Source organism: Canis lupus, chromosome 11 (assembly GCF_048164855.1).
Source record: "Canis lupus baileyi chromosome 11, mCanLup2.hap1, whole genome shotgun sequence".
Taxonomy (NCBI): Eukaryota; Metazoa; Chordata; class Mammalia; order Carnivora; family Canidae; genus Canis; species Canis lupus.
Genome location: NC_132848.1, coordinates 61,316,676 through 61,342,988, shown reverse-complemented (window position 1 = coordinate 61,342,988; position 26,313 = coordinate 61,316,676). Strand labels below are relative to the sequence as shown.

The following is a 26,313-nucleotide window of genomic DNA, read 5'->3' as shown; positions in this document are numbered from 1 at the left end:
GCCTTCTGCCCAGGCTTAAGTAAATTTTTATCGATTTGACTTGATGGTAATAACTGGAAAAATTGAAGTAAATTCTTTTCAGTAGACACCTGAGTGCCAAGCATGATAAACTATCGAGAATTGTTTATTTAAAGAAAAAAAAAGAATGCATATTTATTGTTTGCCATGTGAAAGCATGAAGTGCTTTAGAGAAGTCAAATCATTTAACCCTCATGACCCTAAAAGGGGTTTATTTTAAGATATCTTGAGGATGAGAAAACAATGAGTAAAGTTAGGTACTCTGTGCAAAACAAACTTAGAGTAAGGGGCAAAGTTGAAAGTGAACCTCTATCAGTCTGATCAGAAGCTGAGTTTTTTTTTCCATATGTCTCACAGAGAAAAGAGATGATATAAGTGCATCTACAGGTTCAAATATAACATTTACTTTGAGAAAAGTACAGCAGATTTAAATTTAGTAATATTTTAGAGCAAGAAGAGTTTATTTCTAATTGAGGGGCTCAGAGAAAGAATCATTTGAGTTGGGCCTTGACAAGTATCTAAGATTTCCACAAATGCGGACAGCAAAAAAGAGGTAACCCAAGAAGGAAAACCAGGGCACGGGTTAGTGTAGGTCGAGAATACAGAGGTTATTGGAAATACATCATGAGTCAGAAAAGCTGGCTAGCATCAGCTTACACTGAAAGATTCTAAAACCATGTTAAGAAGCTGAGACATAATTTTTATATGCAAATGACAGTCACCAGAGGCTTTTGGCAAGAAATAGTATTATCAGTACCGGCAGCACCGTAATGAGGAAAAAGTAGCAAAGAATAAGAGTGGGTAACAACAGTCTAGGCAAAGAGCAATGGGAGGGCAGACTAGGACCCTGGTGAGCAAAAGAAGGGAGACAAAGGGGAACCATGGTTCTTGGAAAAGAGGACCAATGACAACTCTAAAAATGATGTGGCTGGATTCCACACCAGTGAGGGTTCAGTGAAGAAAGAAAACAGGAGGAAGAGGTGGTTTGGATGGAAAATGATTTATTCATTTTTGTACCAAAAGTGAACTGGCTGGTTAGTGGCTAACACTCTAACCCAACTAGTTCCTGGTTCTTTCAGTTTATGCAAGATTGAGGGACATATTCATAGTTGATGGAAAAAAAGTAAAGGACCTCTTTCCCACCAAGAGTCAAATCGGCTGCCTTCCTGCCCCCCAAGCAACCAGGAGTCCTACGTACCAAGGGGTCAGACTGGCTCAAATGGAAGCATTTCTCAACACTTAATGTGATGGATAAGAAAAATGTCAGCTGGGGAATGGGTGCAAGAGGTTATGGAGCTGAGACAGGAAGAAGGAAGACATAATGTGAACAAATGTCATTGCCCAGTGGGATGGGCCACCCATTAGCTCACGTTACTACTTTACCTCCCCTTGCAGACTGATTATACGTTAGAGATGTATATTCAGCCCCCAAAATGGGATTCCCTTTCTAAGAACTATTTTTGTCATATCTCATAATTTACACTTATACAATTAAATCCTTTTACTTAACACATGTTGTATCAAGAAACGTGTCTGTTAAGCTCTCATTGTCAGGGACTGATGGATATTATACTATGGAGGGAGACAGTCACTATTCATGACTTTTTTAAATGGAAATTTAGAAAACACTTTTAAAACTCTATCAAGAACATAGACTTATTCAGCAACTCTAAAGGCTCTTTTTAAAAAAAGCCAGCATTTATCTTATTTGAATAGGGTATAATATTTCCCTATTTTTCCAACAAGATACTATAATGTGAAAATCTTCACAATAAACTAAATGCTTACTAATGAAAATCACTATGTGCTGAAAGAGGAACGAAGCATGCAATGTGTAAGCAGCATGTTTATGTTCATAAACATCATTTGTGTCTGTTAAAAACCTGTATGTAACCTTAGAGATGCTACTACATTTTGATATAAATCTGTGCTTTTTATTTTTATTGTATAGTACTTTTTTTTCAACTTCCCTACCTTGTTTTTGCCAGTTATGTCATATTACCACTATACAGTCTAGACAAAATAATGCAACTTTTGAGATGCCAGCTTACTTTCAAACATGATGCTTATTAGAATAAGCATGAAGATGTATTTTTCAAAACGATAGCCTGACCTTATCTGAGCTATAAAAAGTCTGCAGTTTGTTTCCTGATGGATGCAACATGCGATTATTCTTTAAAAAAAAAAAAAATCTGTTTTATGTGTTGGGAGATTTTTTCCCCTCTTAGATCTCATAACTACCTACTCTATTTCAAATCTGGAATTTTGTCCTGTTTCCTTTATATGTAATATTGACTGAGAATGAGAGATTTAAAGACTCGTCCATGAAGTTAACATATGAAGAAAAGGCAGACAAGCTGTACCTCTTATGAACTCTTCGAGGCATCTACTGTTCCATCAGGCCCAAGTCTATGGCTCCTTTAAATGGTGCTATAGATTCAAGCATCATAACAGAACACCAAGGTATTTAGAAGTATCCTATGTGATACTCACATTTTGAGCCCATGACCTGTTTTTCTATTCCAGCCTGTTTCTTTTAGCAATATGTGAAAGCCCATTTGATCAAATAGGGCTGTGACTTAATATGCTTTCCAGACTTTGGGGGGAAATTCCCTCAATAGATCATATGTGAGCAATTGCTTCTTTACTAAAAATGCCTTTCACCCACAAAAGAAAACCTTTCCAATTACAGTCTCTTTCCAATTTGTCCTTCTGACATAAGGTCTCAAGAATTATATGAAAGAACCTACAAGAATTATATGAAAGAACCTATCCTTTCTTCCGAATTTCCAATGTGATATCAAAGCACATAATTTGTGTCTGTCCTTTAACAAAATAAACAGACAATGGGGAGGATAATCTGAATTACATCCAATTTATGGTCTTCCTTTTTGTCTAAATCAAATCTGAACCAAAGACCTTTCAGCATGTAGGTAAGCATTCTCAGAGCTTCGTATATCTGTAAATAGATACAAAATGTTAGCTGATATGATTTGTCATTGATATAATATTATAAACACGTTCACCACATGGAAGTTATATCTACATAAAACACAGCTAACCAACATTCAACATAGCCGCCCCCTGTTCTACATTAACTAAAAACTCCCCTGATTTCAAAGACAGCATTTGAGATTGCCAGCACCAATGCCATTCATACATACAGTCCCCTGGGGTTCCACAGTTTTTGAACAGCCCCTAAAATGGGGTTACATCTTAACCCATCCAATTTATGCAGCTTAATGAGGTGACTCAGAATCCAAAAGTGCCATTTTCCCATACTAACTAAAAAACAAACAAACGAACCCCTTATATATAGCCTTTCGTGAATCAGGATGCTCAAACATTCTTTGGTCGTATATGCATCTGGCCTTTAGAAATACAAATAATATGACCAGTGGGATTCAGTAGACACTCGATAAAGCATGCATTGATTATAGGAAAACACTAATTTTTCAACAGCACTAACTGTCTTGGGAACCATATTCTTGGGAATAGGTAATTTGTTAAATGGGCCATCCTATATTTACAGTGCACATACACTCCTAAAATGTGAAATATTTTCCCTTATATAGAAGACAGACCCTGGATGTTCTGGTCCCTACAACTGGAGGGATGTCTATCATATCAAACTACACATCTACACACCGCGGCAGAACTACACTTAATAAATCCAATTTATTACCATCTTCTTAATATCTAACCAGAACACCATTATGTCGTTTTCATAAATCTAAAGAATTCTTGGAAAATGAAGATATGGCATTCTTTCATCGTGAGTATAAAAATAATGAAATTACTTTCTAGCTGTTACCTACTAAGTGCTTCTTATGTGCCTGATATTTGTCTAGGTCTTTCATATGTTTAAATCATTTGATTCTTCCCCCTCTTGAGGGAGGGACTATTATCCTTATTTTCAGATGTGGAAACAGAAGCACAGGCAGATGAAATAATATGGCAAAGGAAACAGCTAATAAGGGGCAGAGCCAGAGCTCAAAGCCAGGGAGGGAGTCTGATTCTGGAGCTCACACCCTTAACTATTTCTACACTGAATCTATATTGAAAGTTATTCAAATAGTTGCCATCTTCTTCTATTAAACTTTTTGGGGATGCCTGGGTGGCTCAGCGGTTGGGTGTCTGCCTTTGGCTCAGGGTGTGATCCCAGAGTCCCAGGACTGAGTCCCATGTCAGGCTCCCTGCATGGAGCCTGCTTCTCCCTCTGCCTGTGTCTCTGCCTCTATGTGTCTCTCATAAATAAATACATAAAATCTTTAAAAAAATAAACCTTTTGCCTGAGATGAGAAGAAGGTAAACCAACCTTCTTTAAATTTAAATTGTTTTAAAAATATTTTATTTATTTTGGGGGGGAGGGGAAAGTGAGAGGGAAAAGATGACTCCTGCTAAGCAGAGAGAGCCTGACGTGGGGCTCAATCCCAGGACCCTGAGATCATGACCTGAGCTGAAGGCAGATGCTTAATGGGCTGAGCCACCCAGGTGCCCCATCACCCTTTTTTTTTTTAATCTTCTGATTCTAAACAAGGACATTTAGCTCCATAATAAACAAGCAGTCTATTATCATGAAGAGCCCACCACACATGGACAAAAATTAACTGCCTGGAGATCCTGTGTGTAAGAATAAATCATATTAGAAACACTAGCTGATCTGGCTCAGTCCAGAGAGGCCCTAGGCAAAATAAAAGAGGGGACTTTTCTCTCCCCTCTGTTCTCACTTTTCCCCCTTTCCATTTTTCCCCCTATCCTGCTGCCCACATATGGTCAAAATAAACTGGTATTCATGGTAAAGTGCTAGCATCTTATATGAAAGAAAATGCTATCCTGAGATTTTTATTAAAATTGTTTGGAAAATGTATTATCTCGACTTCCAACCAAAGATTTATCTATGTCCCTCTATTAGTTTCGCAGGGCTGCTGCTCTAACAAGGTACCACAAACTGGGTAGCAATCACAGAAATGTATCGTCTCCCAGTCCTCACGGCTACCTGTTTGCCATCAAGGTGTTGACAGGGTTGATCCCTCCTGAGCACTGTGAGGGACGATCAGCTCCATGCCTCTCTCCTAGCTTCTGGTGAGCTCAGGTGCTTCAGCTTTATACAAGGCATTCTTCCCATCTCTTCACATTGTCTTTCCTCTATTCATGTCTGGTCTGTCTCTATGTCCAAGTTTTCCCATTTATAACCTCAACCGTACTGGATTAGAGCTTTCTCTAATGACCTCATCTTAACCTATTTCCAAATAAGGTCACATTCACAGATACTGGGGGTTGGGACTTCAACATTTTCTGAGGAGACACAATTTAACCCATAGCAGCCCCATATTTTGGTTTCTCTTCATGAATATGCTGGCAGAGCTCTATCCATTAAAAAAAACAAAACAAAAAACACTGGTAATGGCTATATAAAATACTATATAAAATACTAATGAACTTTTTGACACTGGACAGATTTCTCTCAATAGGAATTTAAGAAAGGTACAGATGCCTTGGTTGCTATATGTGGCTATACAACATCCAGCTCTACTGGGTTCGCTTTATGTTACTACTGAAAATTGAATAACTAATTAATCAATTCATTTATGTATTAACCTGTTCACTTACTCCTTGTTCATTCATCATTTATTTATTGAGTGCTTATTATATGCCATGCTCTGTGCCAGCCACTGGGTACACATCAGTGAATAAAACATAATCCCTATCTTCCTATATACAAAACTAGAGATTTGCTCTCCTGATGGACATTCAACTGGAAGAAATCATGCTCACCTGGTTCTGTACCAATAATTTCCTAAATCAGATTTGTAGTTTACAACCAGTTCTATCCAGTAAGTCAGAGGCTATGAGAACTAAAAGGGAGCCAAAGAGATCACATGACCTAGGTGACTTCGATTACAGAAAAGGAAGTTATAGCAGAGAAGTCTACTGCAATAAATAATTTTTAAAAAAGGAAAAAGGAGCTTAAGCACAATTAAAATAAAAATTGTCTGTATTTGTATTTTCTTGTGAATGTTAGGAAAATGGAGAAAGTAGATATAAACTGTACTTGACATTGAGGAATGATGTGATTTTGTTAAGTAATAGCATGGTGATAATATGGTGAATTGTCCTTATTTTTGGAAATGCATACATAAGTATTTAGAGATAAAATGTCATGATATCTCTAATTATTTTAAAACCTTTCAGTTAAAAAATAGATAAAATTTCAAAATGTTAATTTTTAAGTCAAAGTCATGGGTATCAGAAATTCTCTATTATTCTGTATGCTTCAAATTTTTCAAAATAAAAGGTTAAAAAAACCTGTATCCTCCTAGAGGCACAATTATCTACTTACTAGGTTTTCACTTGTCTCAGAGTCCCAGCAGTGGGAAATAAGCTTCACAAAATATTAATTTTAAATATGGAGACCATGGCTCCTAAATCATAATTATTATGCTGTTTTCTTCAATATTTTCCACTCATCACCACCTTCCAATAAGACTCTAGTAGCCTATACTCATATTACTGTCATTTGTGTAGCATTTTGAATAAGAATTTTTTTCTTTTTATATGGATCTAATCTGATTTAAAATCAGACATCTTAATATACACATGTTAAGAATAAATTTTGATAATAGGAACACCATTCAGTATCAGATAACAGAGCTAAAATACATTTGATTACTTAAACAATTTTAAAGTAATTCAATAAATTGAAATGCAGTAAAACATAGCAGCATTAACACATTACAGAATGTTAGATGGAAATAAAGTTTGGAGCTGACTTTGTTTTTAATTTGACAAATCATACTGAAAGAATCTCAAATAGTAAATTTATAAAACTGATCTATGGGTAAAGATACATACAAGGTATTAAATCTTAAAAACACATATTCATATGACAAATTACATTGAGACCAAAAATTCAGTGAAAGTGTGTATTTTACAAACAATTCTATAATATAAAGCTCATAAAAATTTAAAAGTTCAAATAACTAAAATCATAGGAATACATTTCAAAGTCCTTTTGCTCAACTAAAAATATATACCAGAACTTCACAAAGAAAGACATACACGTTATTGCACGTCATAAGTGACTATAAACACACCACACTATTTAATCTAAGGTATAACCCCATCCGTGTAATACCAAAATACTTTAAAGTAGCTTTACCAGCTATATCATCCAATGATATTATGGTAACATCAAGTTAAGATATACAACACTACTCCAAAGATAATGAAATACAAAGGTGCATCATCAGGACTAAATTATATATATATTCAAAAAAGGAAATGCTATCTCTAAAAATCATACCATATTATGTGAATATACCATGCAAAATTCCTATAAACACACTTTCACACTCCATCTTACAAGTAACTGATAAATGGATTATGTTAGAATTCCCTCTAGCAAACAGTGAACAAGTAGCTTTAATGAGGCTTATGACTCTACCCTATGGATCATAGTGAGCATTTTGCCACCAGATACAGGTCAGGTACTACAATTCCTGCTCCCAGATCATTAATTTTTTTTCTAAATTTAAACTTTTTAACTTCCTTCACTATTCAACACAAGGTGGACACTTTGGAAACATTATAAGAAACATTACCTTCTGCAATGAACATTAAGCATCTGGAAACATATTTTCAGAGAATCACAGAATTTTAGAGCTACAGGGAATTTTTGAAATCACCCGAAGTCTAACATTTTATAGACTGGAGAGCTAAAGTCCTCACAGGTTAAAATATTTGCTGAAGGCTGCCATCCTGCTGAGGGTCAGGGCTGAGTCTGGAATCTCAGGGTCTGACTTTGAGTCCAACACAAGTCCTAATAGCCATGTAAGTGTTTTTAAAAACCATAGGTTTCCAAAGCCATACTGATTCCTCCATTTGTTGACACTCAGAACTGTTCTCTCTACCTGTGAGGGCCTTTCTCTTTGACATAGCAGGCAGCTTTTGGACAAAAACACATGGAGCGTGGTAGGGTGGAGAACCTGAACAATTAGGGTGTTCTGGGTACAAGTGAGATGGCAGGCATTGCATCAAGGCTGGCCTTACCTCCTGATGAATCAATAAAGTACTTCTTGAAGGATAATTACAAAAGCAACACTAACCTAAGTACTATGAGGAATACAAAAGAAGAAAGAGAAGTAAACCTATCTATAAGCCTCAAGAAGTCCATTCTAGTTCAGAACATAAGATAACTGAGACTTGAGGGATTATGTGTTTAAAATATATATTAGAAGCCAAAGGAAAATGGAAAAGGAAATCATTATAAACCAGAATCATCCAGAAAGTCTTCGTGTAAAAGCAGGGATATATAAGGTGGTGCTTGAAAAATGATGTGCTTCCATGAAAAGATGCTCAATATCACAGGTCATCAGGGAAATGCAAATCAAAACTACAATAAGATAAGATATCATCTCACACCTTCAGAATGGCTAAAATCAACACCACAAGAAACAACAGGTGTTAGTGAGGATGTAGAGAAAGAGGAACCCTCTTTGCACTGTGGGTAGTAATGCAAACTGGTGCAGCCACTCTGGAAAACAGTAAGGAAATTTCTTCAAAAAGATAAACATAGAACTATCTTACAAGTCAGCAATTGCACTACTAGGTATTTGCTCAAAGAATATAAAAACACTAACTCAAAGGGATATATGCAGCCCAACGTTTATAGCAGCATTATCCATAATAGACAAAATATGGAAACAGCCCAAGACTCCAATGACTGATGAAAAGATAAAGGAGATGTGTATGTATAAATATATATATATACTTTATACACAAAAATTATATACATACAAATTTTATATATAAAATGGAATATTACTCAGCCATAAAGAAGAATGAAATCTTGCCATTTGCAATGACATGGGTGGAGCTAGAGAGTACTATGACAAGTGAAGTCAGTCAGTCAGAGAAAGACAAATACCAATGCTTTTACTCACATGTGGAATTTAAGAAACAAAACAAATGAACAAAGACAGTAAGACAAAGAAACAGACTCTTAACTATAGAGAGCAAACTGATGGTTACCAGAGGGGAGATCGGTCGGGGTGAAATAGGTGATGGGGATTAAGGAGTGCACTTCTCGGGGCACCTGGGTGGCTCAGTCGGTTAAGCATCCGACTTGATTTGGGCACAGGTCATGATCTCAGGGTCAAGCCCTGAGTTGGGCTCTGTGCTAGATGCAGAGCCTGCTTAAGATTCTTTCTCTCCCTCTCCCCTCCCTCCTACACAAGGAGTACATTTGTTGTGATGATATATGGAAATACTGAACCACCATATTGTACACCTGAAACTATTATTACACTGTATGTTAATTGGAATTTAAATAAAAATTTAAAAAATAATGTCCTTCTGATCAACAAAGTGGCCTTTTACACTAAAAAATAGTAAATGTACAAAATATAGTTGTGATTGACTTGAATTGTCTTTTCTGAAGATGTACCTCCTCTGGAGGTAGATGTTTCTTAATATAATTATAATTTTTAATTTTTTTAACCAAACCAATATACTTGATTTCTTTCCTTTTCTTCTACTGAATACAATTATTACCACTGAAGCATTTTCTTTAGTCTTCTGTCTAAACAGATTATTTTTTAAAGAAATCTTATTAAAATAGAGATGATGTAAAGAAGTACATAAGAAATCACAAATTTTTTTAAATGAGACTTTTCCACAGTTTTTTTTCTTTCAACAAAAAATGAAAGAAGGTATATGGTGTATACTTTGAGAGTCTTCAAAATTCCAAATTTAGAGAGTCCCAGATGAACTACCAAAAAATGTTCATACTCTAACAAAAGCATAGGGAAAAAGAATAAAATAACCTACAATGAGCTATTTTGACTCTCAATGAGGTTACTTGTCTGATCTTAAGGAAAAATACTGATTCCTATCTGAGTAGTGTTTGGAGCATTAAAACAAAACAAAACAAAACAAAACATAATAAGATGTAAATGGCTAGAACATCAAGTATGTCTTCAAAAAGCTATCCAGAACTTTACATTGACTGTCATCCCTGTTAGGACCCTTTCGTTTCGCCTTACCTAAGATGGTTGTTGTTCCTATCCAACACCTCTTTGAATGTATTTCCTATTTTTATCTCGGTCCTTACAACTGGCCGTATAAATGTCAACTTTTCTTGCTTTTTCTGCTTGCCACATCATTCAACAATTCTCTCTATTCCTGAATCTCTTTTTCCACTTGTTTTTTCCTCCTCATTAAACAGCTTATTGCTCAAGTTCCTTTCCCATAATTATAATTCAAAACACACATGAAGGGTGAATTATTATTTAAAACTATAATCCAACAAACTTTCTAGAAATAAGAGGCTCAATCTACATATCAAAAGAGCCCACCAGATACCTGGGAAAAACCAATACAAGATCTACTCTAAACATATACTGTAAAACCATCAGACATTATTAATAAAGAAAAGAAAAATCCCAAAGGCAACAAGGCAAAAAGGAAAATAACATACTTTGGTAAGAGAATTAAACTACCAGCAGACCTGTTAAAAGCAGCATGAAAAATGAAGCAACAAATCAGCATTTTCAAGAGATTCAAAAAGAAAAAGCATGTACTAAATATTTTATTTTTTTTATTTTTAATTTTTTTAATTTTTATTTATTTATGATAATTACAGAGAGAGAGAGAGAGAGAGGCAGAGACATAGGCAGAGGGAGAAGCAGGCTCCATGCACCAGGAACCCGATGTGGGATTCGATCCTGGGTCTCCAGGATCGCGCCCGGGCCAAAGGCAGGCACTAAACCGCTGCGCCACCCAGGGATCCTGTACTAAATATTTTAAACCCATCCATGCTATCCTGCAAGGATCAATGCTATTGAAAAGGTTTTACACATGCAAAAAAATGTATCCACAGGCATTTCCTGAGCAATCTATTGGAAGATTAGTTTCATCCAATCTAAAGATAACTGGGTAGCTTTAGCAAAAGGACAAAAAAGCGGACATTTAATAAATTTAATTATATCTAAGACCAAAACAAGGCTGGTGATAAATGAAGAATATACAAATGATAGATGCCCTGACATGATAAAGTGGTAGAACTAGAAACTAAGGTGACAACATTAAGGGAAAGAGAAAAGTAAAACAAGCAATAGTGAATTAGTAGTTAAGAAGTAAACAATGACCATAAAAGACTATCAGAGTAGCAGTAAAGGATTAAATACAGACACAAAATGAGTGAAAAGCATCTTTAAAAAGTATAGTTAGCAAGGCAATCACTATTACAATAAATATGAGCTCTCATAAAAAGTAACCCCCCCAAAAAAAGAAACCTTAAAGAACATCAGATCAAAGAAAACATATATGTAGCAGAGCAAATATAAATAATGAATATTTACAAAGCAGCACAGCAATGATCTTCACGAAACAAAAACTATAGGAAAGCATGATTCTGGCCCTTGAGGCAACATGGAAACACACTGAAAACAAATTCTTTTTTTTTTTTTTAAGTAGGCCCCACACCCAGTATGGAGCCTAATGCAGGGAGCCCATGATTCCAAGATGAAGACCTGACTGAGCCACCAGAGTGCCCCTAAGAGATTATTAAATATCACTCTTGATACAAAACAAATCAAGTGAACAAAAGCTAAGTAAAGATATAGATGACATAAAAATACAGTCAATAAGGTAGATCTTTTGGACAGATATTAAACTTTGCACATGAAAATACAGACCTTAGTCCTTTTCCTCAAATAGACATGGAATACAGACAAAAACTGATCTTCTCAGTCACCAGTAAGAGTTTCAGTGTATTCTGAAGAGTAACATTATTATAAACAATATCCTGACCATCTTGTCACAAGTCTAGAGTTTAATAACAAAATTTTTTAAAACGGTCCTTCTATGTGAAAATTTTAAAATCTTCTAATAGACAACCTTTTGAAGAAGAAATCAAAACATTCTTTAAAAAATAATAAAAAACATTAAAATCTATGAGTACAATATAAAGCTGTGATCAGAGGAAAAATAACAGCCTTAAACACTTAGAGAAGTAAAAAAAAATTACTGAAAGTGAATGAAATAGATCTGAAACTAAAGGCCATGAGAAAGAACAAAAAGGTGGAATTAAAAGAGCACAAAAAATGACATAATAAAGGCAAAATCAGACATTAATGAGAAGATAAAGGAAAATGTATCTTATTAATAAATCAGAATCCAAGTGAGTTGAAAAATACATTCATTAAGGCAGAAAAAGGAAGCGGGACACCTGAGTGGCTCAGTGGTTTAGCGTTTGCCTTGGGCTCAGGGGCATGATCCTAGGGACCCAGGATTAAGTCCCACATCAGGTTCCCTGCATGAACTATGCTTCTCCTTCTGCCTGTGTCTCTGCCCCCACCCCCCACACCATGTATCTCATGAATGAATAAATCTTTAAAAAAATAAATCTTAAAAAAACTTTTTAAAAAAGGAAGCAAAAATAAAAAACGAGAAGGAAACAACCCCTGAAGTAGAAGGAATCCGAAAGTCGTTAAGAGGCTACAATGCATAACACCATACAAATAAATTGGAAAAACTGGACAAAATGGTTAACTATTACAATTGACCCAAGTAGAGATAAAAACCTTAAACATTTCCATGGGAAAAAGGAGAGTTATGAGGAATTGACTCACAGAAAAACAGCAGAGCCAGAGAGTTTCATATTAGAAAACCAAACAGTATTAATAGAAATACTTCTAGAACATAGGAAATGAAGTAAAACTTCCAAATTTCTTTTATGAAATAGAATGTTGATGCCTAAAGCTGATAAAAACAGTACAAAAATAGAAAATTACAGGCCAATATCACTTATAAATACCTATCGGAAATACGACATAAAATCCTAGCAAGCATACCTCAATACCATATCAAGTAAATAATATACTATAACAGTGGGATTTACTCCTGGAAAGTAAGGTTAGTTCAATATTAAAAGCACAGCAATATCTCACACCATATTAACTGATCTGAGAAAAACATATGATTATTTCCATACATCCTAAATAAATCTTTGGTAAAATTCAGTTCTCATTCCATAGAAACAAAAAAATCCATTCAAGAACATAGGAACTGATGTTCTTTCCTTAATATGACTGACTATAAGGACACAGAAGCACACAAACTCACATACACACATGTAGAAATCTTAGTCCTGAGGCCAGTATCACATTTAATGGAGTAAATTTCAAGCATTTCCACTAAGATTAGGAAGAGGTGAGGATAATCACTATCTTCCTTACTATTTCCTACATACTAGATGTACTAGCAATACAATTAGGCAAAATAAATCAGAGATATAAGATCTGGAAGAGAAAGACAACTGTATCTATTTGCATATGAAACATTTCCTAAGAAAGCCCTAGAGGATCATTACTAAAATGACCTCAAAGCCAGCAAATTGATAGGATATAGAATAAATGCACAGAAATCAATAATATTCATATATATAAACAAAAATAACTTAGAAGATAATGCAGTATAGTAAAAGAGCAGTGACAATACCAACAAAAGTGGTATATTATCTAGAAATAAGTGTAGCAAGAATTGTGAAAAAGTTAATGTGAGGATAGAGTGAAAATACAAATGAAAAAATGACAAAATACATAAACATTCTTTGTTGAAGAACATCTCTACATCATAAAGATGCCAGGTTAATTAAAATTCTAATAAAAATGCCAACAAGTATTTTTAAGTAGAGCTAAACAAAATAATATAGAAAATCATGAATAGTCAGAATAATACGGAAAAAGAAAAGCTAAGGCACTAAGGATCACCAGATATTAAAATACATTACAAAGCCTAAGAAATTGATTCACTAGTATAATAATGAAACATAATAAGACAAACCGGAAGGATTCAGTTTCAAAGTACAGAAATGGAGCACCTGGGTGACTCAGTGGTTAAGTGTCTGCCTTTGGCTCAGGCTGTGATCCCAGGGTCCTGCAATGAAGTTCCACATCAGGGAACCCATTTCTCCCTTTGTCCCCCTCCCTGGTCTCTCTGTCTCTCATGAATAAGTAAATAAAATCTTTTTTAAAAAGTACAAAAATGAACTCAAGTACACATGGAAGTTTAGTATATAATAAAGGTGGCTTCTAATAACACTGGACCAACTTTTTTTTTTAAAACAGTGTTGGAAAAACTGGCCAATCATTTAGAAAATGATAAAATTGGGTCCATACCTCATGTCATGTAAAAGAATGAACTTTAGATTAGTAAGGGATTTAAAAGTAAAAGAACAAAACTATACAATTAAATTCATATAAAATCTGTCTGTAGAACAAAGTTATGAACCATGACTCATGGGGATCCCTGGGTGGCTCAGTGGTTTAGCGCCTGCCTTTGGCCCGGGGCGTTGTCCTGGAGTCCCAGGATCAAGTCCCGCATCCGGTTCTCTGCATGGAGCCTGCTTCTCCCTCTGCCTGTATCTCTGCCTCTCTGTCTCTCATGAATGAGTAAATAAAATCTTAAAAACAAACAGACACATAACTCAATATCCATAGTAAATAAAAGATTGAGAAATCTGACCTGATTAAAAATAAAGTTTCACTTTCTTTGTGGCAATAAAACATCACAAGTATAATCAAAGGACAGGAGGCAAACTGAAAGAAAATATCTGCAAAATCTATAATAGATGAAGGGCTTTATATAACACATATTTAAAGAACTTTTCAAAACTGAAGGAATTTAAAAAAAAAAAAAGAAAAGAAAAAAATGGGCAAAAGACCTGAGCATACACACACACAAATGATTTAAAACTAGCCTTTTTTGCTTTCAGCAAAAAGGAATACAATGACTAGATTTACACTTTCACTGCCTGTGGGAAACTGGGTAAAATGAAAGATAACAATTGCTTTTGAGTATTAAATAGGCAGCACAAGACTGAGCGATCCTTGTGAAAATGGGGGAAAAAAAGATTAGTTGAGTCCCACAGATGCCCCAGCTTTCAGCCTGTGACAATTCCAAACCCAGGAACAGGAAGGGAAATCCTAACTGCCTTATAGCAATCCCACTGGGAGAGTGCCTGAGTTCAGAAAGGCTCCTAAAGAGCATGAAATTCCAGAGAGAAGCTCAGAAGAAGAGGCTACAAGGCAAGGGGCCTCCAGAAAAATCTGCACAAGGATCTTCTTATCTCTAGCATAAAAGTTGGAGCAAAGAACCAATGAGGAGTAAAGAGAAGAATAATTCCCAGGGCTTACAAAGAGCTGAAGGGGAGTTCTTGACCAACCAGAATAAGTCCTCACATGGAATTCCGTAGGAATCACAGAACTTCACAGCATAGAAGTTGGAATTAACTATCCACAGAGTATAGGCTACTATAGATTCATCTTAGCAAAGCTTAAAAATAGCCTCAAAATGAACACACTATCTCCAAGAAATTTAAATGTACAGACAAAAATAGATTAAAAGAATGAAGAAGATATATAAAGTGCACACTAATAAAAAAAAGGCTCTGTGGCTATGTTAATGACCAATGAAGTTGACTTCTGAACAAGAAATATTACTAGAGATAAAAGCTCACATTTTATGATAAAGGAGACAGCTTATAAAGAGGACATAAAAATCCTAAACATGTATCCCAATAATAGACTTCTAATACATGTGAAACAAAAACCGATGGGATAAAAAAAAAAAGATAAATCCATAATTATAATTGGGGGTTTCCATACTCTTTTCAGTGGGGATTTAGGAAATTTCAATACTTAACCAACTAGACCTAACAGACATTTAGTCAACACTCCACCCCAAGACAGACAACAGAAAACATACTCTTCTCAAGGGCTCATGAAATAGTCAGGAAGTTAGCGCATACACTGAGGCATTAGTAATTTTCAATAAACTTAAAAGTACAGAAATCATCAGAGTAATTCTCTGACCACAACAGAATTAATTTAAGAATAGAGAGGAATTTGAAAACACCTAAATATTTGGAAATTAAACAACATACTTCCAAATAACCCCAGGGTCAAAAAACAAATTACCTTGGAAATTTAAAAAAATATATTCTTAAGTTAAAAATGAAAATAAAAGAAATAAAGATGCATATTAAAAAGATCAACTCATTTCCCAGTGAATTAGCCTGGCAGTTAATCAGAAGACTCATATGGTTAAGATTTCAATTCCCTCAAATTAATCTACAGTTCAACACAATTCAATCAAAATCCAGCAGGCTTTTGGGCACAAATTGACAAACTGATTTTAAAATATTATATATGGAATTGCAAAGCAGCCAGAATAGCACAAATAATTTTGAAAAAAAAAAAGAACAAAGTTGGAAGACTCCTATTACCTAACTTCGAGACCATGAAAGTGTGATATTGACTGTATGATACTGTAATAGAGAATCCAGAAATAGACCCATTCATAGATGGTCAATAATTCTGACAATGGAGCCAAAGCAATTTGCTGGAGAAAAGATGTTCACTTCAACGTATTGTTGGAGCAACAGCACATATATGTGTCCCCTCTCCTCCCAAAAAAGACCCTTCCCTTGCACCAAATACAAACTTAAAACAGGTCAGGTATCTACACCTAAGAGCTCTATAAAACTCCTTGAAGGAAATGTATGAGAAAACATTTTGTGAGCCTGGCTTAGGATAGAAGTAGCACAAATCATAAAAGAAAAAAAATCATAAATTGGGCCTCATCATAATTAAAAACATCTGCATTCTGAAAGACACTGATAAGAGAAAAGCTACAAATGCAGAAAGTATGTGCAAACAAGTATCTGACAAAAGGTTCCTGTCCTTATAAAGCTCTCTTAAAATAAGGCAATCCAATTTAAAAATGGGCACACTTGATTCATCAAAGAAGAGAAAAGAGTGGCAAATGTATTTACATGAAGGGTGCTCAGGATCATTAGTCATCACCTAACTGATGCTAATTAAGACTACTAGGTAGGACAACGCATCTACCATAATGGCTAAAATTTTAAAAACTAATGAAACCAAGCGGTGGCAAGATGTAGAGAAGTACCCATCACCGGTGGGAATGTATAACAGTACCATCGCTCTGAAAACCAGTTTGGCTGTTTCCTTTAAATTAAACATAAGGAAGTATACTTCCTTATGATCCCAGAAAGCCCACTTCCAGTTACTTACCCAGAAGTTAAAACATGTGTCTGCACAAAAACCTTTAGGCAAATGCTTATAGCAACTTTACTAATAATTGCCCCCCAAACTGGAAATAACATAAATCTCCAACATGTAAAGAGATAAACTGTAGTAGTTTTCCATGGGTAACTACTTATCTTTAAAGAAGAATGAACTACTAATGAACTACAGCATGGGTAAAGCTCACAAACATTACGCTAGGTGAAAGAAGCCAGGAACAAGGGAATATGTCCTATAATTCCATTTATATGACATTCCTAAAAAATGCAAAAACTCCTGGGGGAGAAATCACTGCCAGGGGCCAGGGTGGGGGTCAGGCTAGAGATGAGGGCCGACTGCAATGGGGGAGGACAGAAAGTTTGAAGAGGACAGGAACATTCCATATCGCAACTGTATGGTGGTTCTGAGACATACGCGTGTCAAAACGCATCAAACTGTAGTTAAAAGGGTGAATTTTACTGTTTGTAAATTATACTCCAATAAACCTAACCTTACAGAAAGTATGCAGACTTTTAAAGGATTTTTAAATATACTGCCAAATTGCCCTTCCATTAACTTAATTTCTTCTACTCCTACTGAATTTACATTCCCGCTGGCATTCTACACGTCTCTGCACCCTCGTCAGCCTCAATATCATCAGATTATTATTTCAGGCTTTTCCAATCTGAGAAGTTCTTTTAAAATGATACTTCATTGTTTTTATATGCATCTCTCTTCTTTCTAGTGATGGTGAACATTTTTTCATCCAATTCTGACAGTTGTATTTCTATGTTCTACCTGTTCATTCAATTATTAAGAAAATGTTTGGTGCTTTTCTTACTAATTTTTTCGAGTCTGCTAGATGTATCCCCAAATATCTGCCACAAATATACTTCCCAGTTCATTTATCTTTCTTTTTTTCCCCATTTTTTAATATAGACATTTTAAAATGTGAAATTCTCAATATTTTCTAAGATTTTTTTCTTCTGTACTATTACTTAGAAATTTCTTTCCTCATCTAAAGTTCAGTTAAATATTCAATTATAATTTTTAAAAAAATTTTGTACACTCAATTTCTTCACTTTTGAAATCTGTGTTGTCCAGTAGAGTGGCTACTAGCCACACAGAGTTACGTAAATTTAAATTAATTGAAATTAAGCTTTTTCCCTTTTTTTTTTTTTCTGGTTTTGTGGTTCCAGGCCTTGCACTTAAATCTTTAGTCCATGCTGAGTTAATTTTTGTGTATAGTGCAATTTTTATTTGTCAGTCATACCTCAATAAAGCTAGGTGGTAAAAGCAAAGTCAAATTCTAAAAATAATTAATAATTAACTAAAATTACGTTAAATTTAAAATTCAGTTCCTCAGCCACACAGTCACATTTTTAAAGACTCTTTTAGAGGAATTTTAGATTCAATTTTGGTAAATTTAGAGCAACTGAGGTAAAACTGAAGTACAGTGAGTTCTCATATACCCACTGTACCCACCATCAACATCCCACACCAGAGTATTACATCTGTTTGCAATGGATGAACCTACATTCATTACACAGCGACACATCACTATAACCAAAAATCTATGTAGTTTACATTAGGGTTCACTTTTGGTGTGGAACATTCTGTGGGTTTTGACAATGTATAACCTGTCTCCACCACTGTAATATCATACAGAACAGTTTCATTTCCCTAAAAATCCTCAGTATAACCACTGGCAACCACTGATCTTTTTCGTGTCTCCACAGTTTTGCCTTTTTCAAAATGTTGCAGAGTTGGAATTATACAGGTTTTCACTTAGTAATATGCATTTAAGGTTCTTCCATGTCTTTTCATGTCTTGACTGCTCATTTCTTTTTAACATTGAGTGACACTGCATAGCTAGGATGTAATACAGCTTATTTATCCATTCACCTATTAAAGGACATCTTCATTGATTCAAGTTTTGGCAATTTTGAATAAAGCTGCTATAAACATCTGTGTATAGGTTTTTGTGTCGATGTAAATTTTCAATTCCTTTGGGTAAATACCATGCAGCGTAATTGCAGATTATATGTTATGAATATGTTTGGTTTTTAAAGAAATTGCCAAATCGTCTTCCACAGTGGCTGTATACCATTTTGCATTTTCAGCAGCAATGAATGAGAGTCCCTGTTGCTCCACATCTTTTTCAGCATACCCACATCTCAAGGGCTTGAGAGCCACCTGTGGCTAATGGCTACCATACTGATAGTAACATACAGAATACTTCCATCATCAGAAAAAGTTCCTGTGGAAATGCTGCTCTAAAACTTAAGTGTTTATACAGTGAAACAGGAGCTAATGTGACTTTTAATTTTTTTTTCTCTGCACGAATCCATCCCTTCTCCCACTGGATTTTGATAGTCCTTTGTTCATAGTCACTCAGAAGTTCAAGTTTCAGCCACTTAACTATAGGTCCATTAACAAATTATTTAAATCCCTCTGAGTCTCAGTTTCCCCATCCTAATTACGTTTTACTTTAGTGCATTAAATGAGATAAACAAGGTAAGATCAATCACAACATTCATCATGCTAATCCTCATTTGTAAACTCTTCCGGGTTAGGAGAGTGATTTTTTTTAATGTCTCAGTATGATACTGTGAGGGTCCTTACTGGAAGCAGAAGCTTAATACTGTACTTACCCGATCTGGATTTCTATAACCTAACAGTAGATTCGCGGCTTTTATATCACCATGAACATATTCATTTTCATGTATATACTCCAGGACATCCAACTACGGGAAGAAATATATAAAATTATGTTAATATCTGTTTCAAACTCATGATCAACTTCGAACATTCTGAATATAGAACAACATGTATTTTTTCATAGTGATAACAAACTAACATTTCTACAATCATATATTTATCTGTTTATCATATATACTGGTCACTTATCCTGGAAAAAAGTTGAATAACATGATCCTCAAATATCAAGTGTTTTAATTAAACCTCTGATGGAAAGAAACCAAGATTCAACAATGCCTAGGCCTATGCCCTGGACAGTCTAATGTCCCAAGTCACACTGTGCAAAGAGGAAAAACAGTAACATCAGAGATCCAAAGTAAAATAATCATGAAGCCCACTCAGCAATTCCTCACCCAAGCAATGATTATAAATCAAGTTTTGGAGACCGCAGAACAAAACACCATGTCTCTGAGCACACAGAAAGACATTCTCCTTCTGGACAATAACAGAAAATACCTTAGCTTCATCTTTAAAGCCCTTGAACCTTCCATGTCACTTACACCCAGTGCTCAATAAACATGTGCTGGCTAGATAAATGGATGAATGGATGAACAGGAACATTAACGATTCTATTTGCCACATCCCAACCTGGCATGAGCAGTTTCATTCTATTTAAAATGGAAAAAATATAATGGAGCTTGGGCAAACCAAACACAAACAAGATAAGACAAATATGTAGTATAAACAAAATGTGTGCATGGGTGCTATTAAGATTTCATTGCTTCTTATTTGGCAAAGTATATATTATTCATTGCCATACTAATTACTGCCACCATCCCAAACTCATAATAAAAACTTTATAGCACCCCCATATCATCACGTATTTAGTATGGAAAATAATATATTTTGCCATAGTTTGCATTGTTATAAATACAACTGACAAAAGAGAGGTTATTCTTATAGCAATGCAAGCTTGTTCTGATATGTAAAACAAAGCTGTGAGGGGAAAAAAAATCAGACTGTAGAACCAATGCCTAATTGAGTTTGTAGTGCCAAACACAGCACATTCTGTCACTTACAGAGCCCACTGTTATCAATTTCACCAAAATAGCCTCTACTCTAAATAACTGACATTTCTAGGGCAATAATCCTTCATTCTCTGATAATTCCACAAAGGGCAACGATTTGTATATTGTAACAAGTAAATAATCTGAAAATGAGGCATGAGAAACAAGTCATTCATTCTTACCATTCGGATACCTAGCTGCAGGACAGTTGACTTTTTAAAAGTACCATTCTGGTCTGAGATCTTCTGTAAATCTATTCCTAGTCTTTCCATTACCATAAATCTGTAACTATAAGAAGGAGACGTCAAAAAGAGATCTTAAGATAGCAATGCTTGAAACTGCCTATTTATGAATTTGAAACAAGGAAAAACACCCCCAACCTAACAATGAAGAATATTGCAATCGGAACCATTAAAGAATGAACGTACATTAATAATCTCGCCGTTCTTTTAAAGAAAGATACTAGTCAGTATTTTACTCTGCAGTTAGTTTCTAGTGGAAGAGAATGCTATGCTGAAACATTCATGCTCACTCTTAGGTCATGAAAAGAGAATGGTCTTTCTAAATTAAAGAGTCCTGAGTTTGATTCATTTTGATTCCATCATCCGCTCACTGTAAGACCTTGAACAAATCATTTGTCCCTACAGAAAATTTTATTAGATTTGTTTCTCGACCTTATAAATCACTTACTTTATCTACACACTTATAAATATGACTTTAAACACACTTTAAACATTACTTTTCTCTATACACTTTTAAACATGTGTTGGGCACTTGGATGGTATGGTCGGTTGAATGTTCAACTCTTGGTTTTGGCTCTGGTCATGACCTTAGGGTTGTGAGATCAGACCTGGCATTGGGCTCCATACTCAGCCTGGAGTCTGCTTCAAATTCTCTCTCCCTTTGCCCTTCCTGCCCACACTCATGCTCTCTGTCTCATAAACCAATAATGAAAAAAATGTACTTCTTTTCTGTTTGGCACCTCCATCCCTTCTCTTCCTTTCACTTACATGCCTGCATCAGCCCCTATTCTACATTAATCTATGTATATACACATGAACACAGACATAAAGGAATTTTTGTCTTTGTTTAACAAAAATGTGATCTTATTATATGTACTTTTCTTCATCATACTTTTAGTATCTCACATCCCCCCACATCAACTGGTATAGCTCTAATTAATTTCTTTAATGGGCTGCATAATATTACATGATATGGATATACCATGATCCACTCAGCCACTCAGTCCTCTATTGGCAGCCCTTTACTTTGTTTGAAAATTATTGTTTAAAAAAAAAAGAAAATTGTTTGTTCGTTTTGTTTTTACTGATAGCATTTAAAGACCATCTGAACAAAGCACTGACCACTGAGCTTATTTCCTCACCTAGGAAAAAAACCATCACCTATCTTAAAAGGCTATTGAAAGGACAAAATGGGGTATCTAACAAATTGATTTTTTTCTTTTTAAAATATCATTAGTCAATTATTTATAAGTGATGACTAGCCATCTGTGGTGATTTTTAAAAATGTCTCTACAAATGCTTTGTTGTGCCTTTTCTCAAGAGACAAAGCTTAATTAAATCTCCTCTCTTGTGTATAGAGCAGACTTAGTGACTTGCCTCTAGCAAAGAGACTATAGTGGAAATATGTGACATCAATGTAAGATTTGAAATAAGTCAGAGAAAGACAAATGCCATCAGATTTCACTCATATATGGAATTTAAGAAACAAAACAGATAAACGTGGGGGGAAGAGGGGAAAAAGCAAGGGAGGCAAGCCATAAGAGACTCTTAACTATAGAGAACAAATTGAGGGTTGCTGGAGGGGAGGTATGCAAACAATCACATGAGTGTATTTAGAAGCAGATCTTCTTAGGCCTGTTAACAGCCACATGAGTGACCTTGAAAACAGATCCTTCCCCAGTCAGATCATGTGATGTCTGCAACCCAACAGACAACTTCCTCAGAAGTCCTCAGCTGGAACCAGCTGTGGGGAACACATAGTTTCCATGGGTAACTTCCATGTTGGTGACCCATGGAAACTAAAATGATAGTAGTCTGTCATTGTAAGGTACTATGATTTGGGTTATACAGAAACAGGTATTAGAGCACATAAGAAATAGTCATAGAAATAAAAAAAAGAAATCGCCATAGAACAATATTTGATTATAATAATTTCATTTTACCTTCTTCCCTGGAATTCAGTAATACCAGATCCATAAAACAGAGGAATTCCTAAATAATCAAGTTTTTTGAGTTTTATCCAGCTTTTGACTGCAAAGACAAATTTAACAGGAAAAAAGATATATATTTTTAGAAATGTTATTTCTTACTTTTATACAGATCCTTAAACTTATTTAGCTAACCTAAACAGAAATTAGACCTTTCCAGTAAATGTTTTAAAGAATCAAATATATCTACCTAGTGGCTTCAAATTCATTTATCACTGTAATTAACATAAAAACATATATAGAAATTTTAAACTTAAGCAATTATAACCAAACAAAAGTAGTCATGGTCATAAAATGCATTAGTATCATATATAACAAGTGTTTTAATTCCTGAAAAAAAGTCATTTCCTTATACATTAAATTCTAAAATACAACATATGTTCAAAAAATTAAAATAAAATAAAATAGAACATATGTTAACTACCAAAGAATCAGTAGAGAGAATGTCTTTTTCTTTCCATTACTTAAAAATTTAAAGCCATGATAGTTGAAAAAATAGAAATTGGGCAGAAAAATCATCTTACTATGAAATTATTATACAGAAACTGCTTTAATTAAATTTAGTTTAAAAAAAATCAAATCTACTGAAACCATCAGGTAGCTTATTTTCCACTTTTATACCATATACGCTTAATGTGTAAGACAGCTCTACGATAAACAATCAAGTTTAATGGATTCTATTTGTCACTCTGACATAGTTTAAGCAGTTAGTAAAGACTACTGTCGTAACATTTAGAAGGTTTTATTAAGAAAAACAAAGTTAATTATTAAGGTTAGTCTCATCATTCTTTTTCTTAAATATAATGTAGAAGACCTTGACTATTATCATTTTTTACTCATACCAAGTTCCTAAAAGCTCTGCTTAGTCTACCTATATTGTACAGTATTTAAAAGTGCTTCTGCTGTTCTTCAACTCTGCTCAGATTCATTTCGTATTCAATTCCTCTAACTAGTGTTTCTTACATGTGATTTCCAGCTCCAGTTAATTTCCCATCATTCAAGTTTCTAACACTTTTAACTTATGTTCTAAATCATTTTAATGCTTAATCATTTCCATACACCTTACACTAATCCATTCTATGTCCACTCCTTTTGTTTATACATCTACCACCCATTTTAATATTTCTTCCTTACAACTTTTGGCTCCAAATGTTTCCTATGAAAGAAATGGTATCATTCTACTACCTTTTATACTTAGAGAACTCCTGGTAGCTTAGATCAACAAGATCTTGACATTATATATAAAGTAGCAAAAAATAACTTTGATTTGAGATATATAACCCAGTATATGTATATTATATCAACATTTATATACCATCTACCTTATTTTTATATAATAGTTAATTGTATCATTTCATAATAAAATTTCTAATAGGAAAGAATTTTCCAAAAGGTTAGAAAAACAGAAAAATATTAACATTCACTTTAGCAAGCCATATATATACGTGTGTGTGTGTGTGTGTGTGTGTATGCATGGAAGTAGCTTGCTTTGCTAAATTTACTTACTATAGTCTTTTTTTGCAGCTCTTTGATAAAATTTAAGTTCTGAAAATAATGGGCCATTTTCTTGATATTCCTATAAAAGAAAGAACAATTAATTTTTATTAAGAAAAAAATAATCTTAAAGAGATTTCATATTTTAACTGTGAAAATAAGAGTATATATTCATAGTATATAAATAATGCTTGAGTCATTCATTATAAAAAAGGAATCAAATTTCCATTAAAAATCTTAGAAAAGCACTAAATAAACTTGGAGAATCTCATGTTTAAATTTATATACTGTAATGATATTTCTACACAATCTTATATATGAAAGTAGTCTTCTAATAGAAGGAACTTACTAAAAGCACTGAGAATTTTATATATACATATGAAAGATATTCAATGTTTACCGATATGGACATCAGGGTAGATATACTGCAAACTCCCTCAGGGTTCATTCACACATGATACCTTTACTAAGTATCTACTATATTTCATATATATTTCATTGTACTAGGCATAAGAGATATAAACAATATAAAACCTCACCTTTGCCTTTAAGGACCTTACCATCTAGAGAAAAGAGGAAGGGAACACAGGAGAGGAGAGAGCCAGATAGGATACAAAGATGATAAATGCCAACACAGAAAAACACAGTTCTCCAGTCTTCACATTTTAATAATGTGAAAATGTACTATAACACTACATTTATTAATAAGTAGAATTATAAAAGCTAAGTTAAAACTGTTTTTACAAAGATACAAGGTATAGAGCAGAAAACAAAGTGAAGTATACATGAAATACAAATTTAAGAGCAAAACTTACCACTTTTATTACATGTCTTGCATCTTTATCTGGTTTACTTGTGGGGAAAGCTGCAGAACAAAACATAGGGTGGAGGAGAGAGACAGTTGTTCCCAATTACTGAATGTCTACTATAACCCAGACACCATGCTAAGCATTTTACATATATTTATTTATTAAATCCTCCAAGAACCTCTTCTGGTAGGTATCATCTTCATGTTACACAAGATCCTATTAAGGTTCAAAAAACTGAATAATTTGCTCACTAACAAGTGCAGATTGGGGACTGAAACTCAATCTATCGGGCACCATAGCCCACACATGCCATAAACCATATTCAAATACTCAAACATGGAAACCAACAGATACTAATCACACAGATCCAAATGTAGGGGAAAATATTTTCTAGATATGCAGCATTAAACCCAGTATATGATAAATAGTAAAACCTACTGATACAATTTTACAAAATTAAAGTCTATGACAATTCAGAAATGAAATCTGATTCATCTTAACTAGAAAGTTCAAAACAATTTCTATGTGGCAAAATTCTAAATCAAGTGAAAATGAGAATAAACTCTTAAAAATCATCTTGTGAACCTGCCGATGAATCATCCCTACATTAAAGAATATGTATCTCCTATAAATCTCATTTCAAGTTATTTCACTTCATTTTATTATTTGCCACTTGCATTTTAAAAAATTTCTTCTCGGGCAACCCAGGTGGCTCAGCAGTTTAGCACCGCCTTCAACCCAGGGTGTGATCCTGGAGGCCCAGGATCGAGTCCCACATCAGGCTCCCTGCATGGAGCCTGCTTCTCCCTCTGCCTGTGTCTCTGCCTCTCTATGACTCTCATGAGTAAATAAATAAATAAAATATTTTTAAAAAATTTCTTATCGATTTATTCTTTAGATAG

General features: G+C 34.5%; 1 protein-coding gene across 4 annotated transcripts in view; it reads right to left on the bottom strand.

Annotated features, from left to right (window-relative positions):
- VRK2 (VRK serine/threonine kinase 2) overlaps positions 1–26,313 on the bottom strand; it is a 215,714-nt gene that overhangs the window by 44,906 nt on the left and 144,495 nt on the right. For all 4 annotated transcript variants that reach the window (XM_072768449.1, XM_072768452.1, XM_072768448.1 and 1 more), the window contains 5 exons: positions 25,418–25,467; positions 24,615–24,684; positions 23,064–23,151; positions 21,061–21,166; positions 19,766–19,858 (listed from right to left, as the gene is read on the bottom strand). In XM_072768449.1, coding sequence (XP_072624550.1) covers positions 19,766–19,858; positions 21,061–21,166; positions 23,064–23,151; positions 24,615–24,684; positions 25,418–25,467 — 407 coding nt within the window. The remainder of the gene's footprint in view (positions 1–19,765; positions 19,859–21,060; positions 21,167–23,063; positions 23,152–24,614; positions 24,685–25,417; positions 25,468–26,313) is intronic.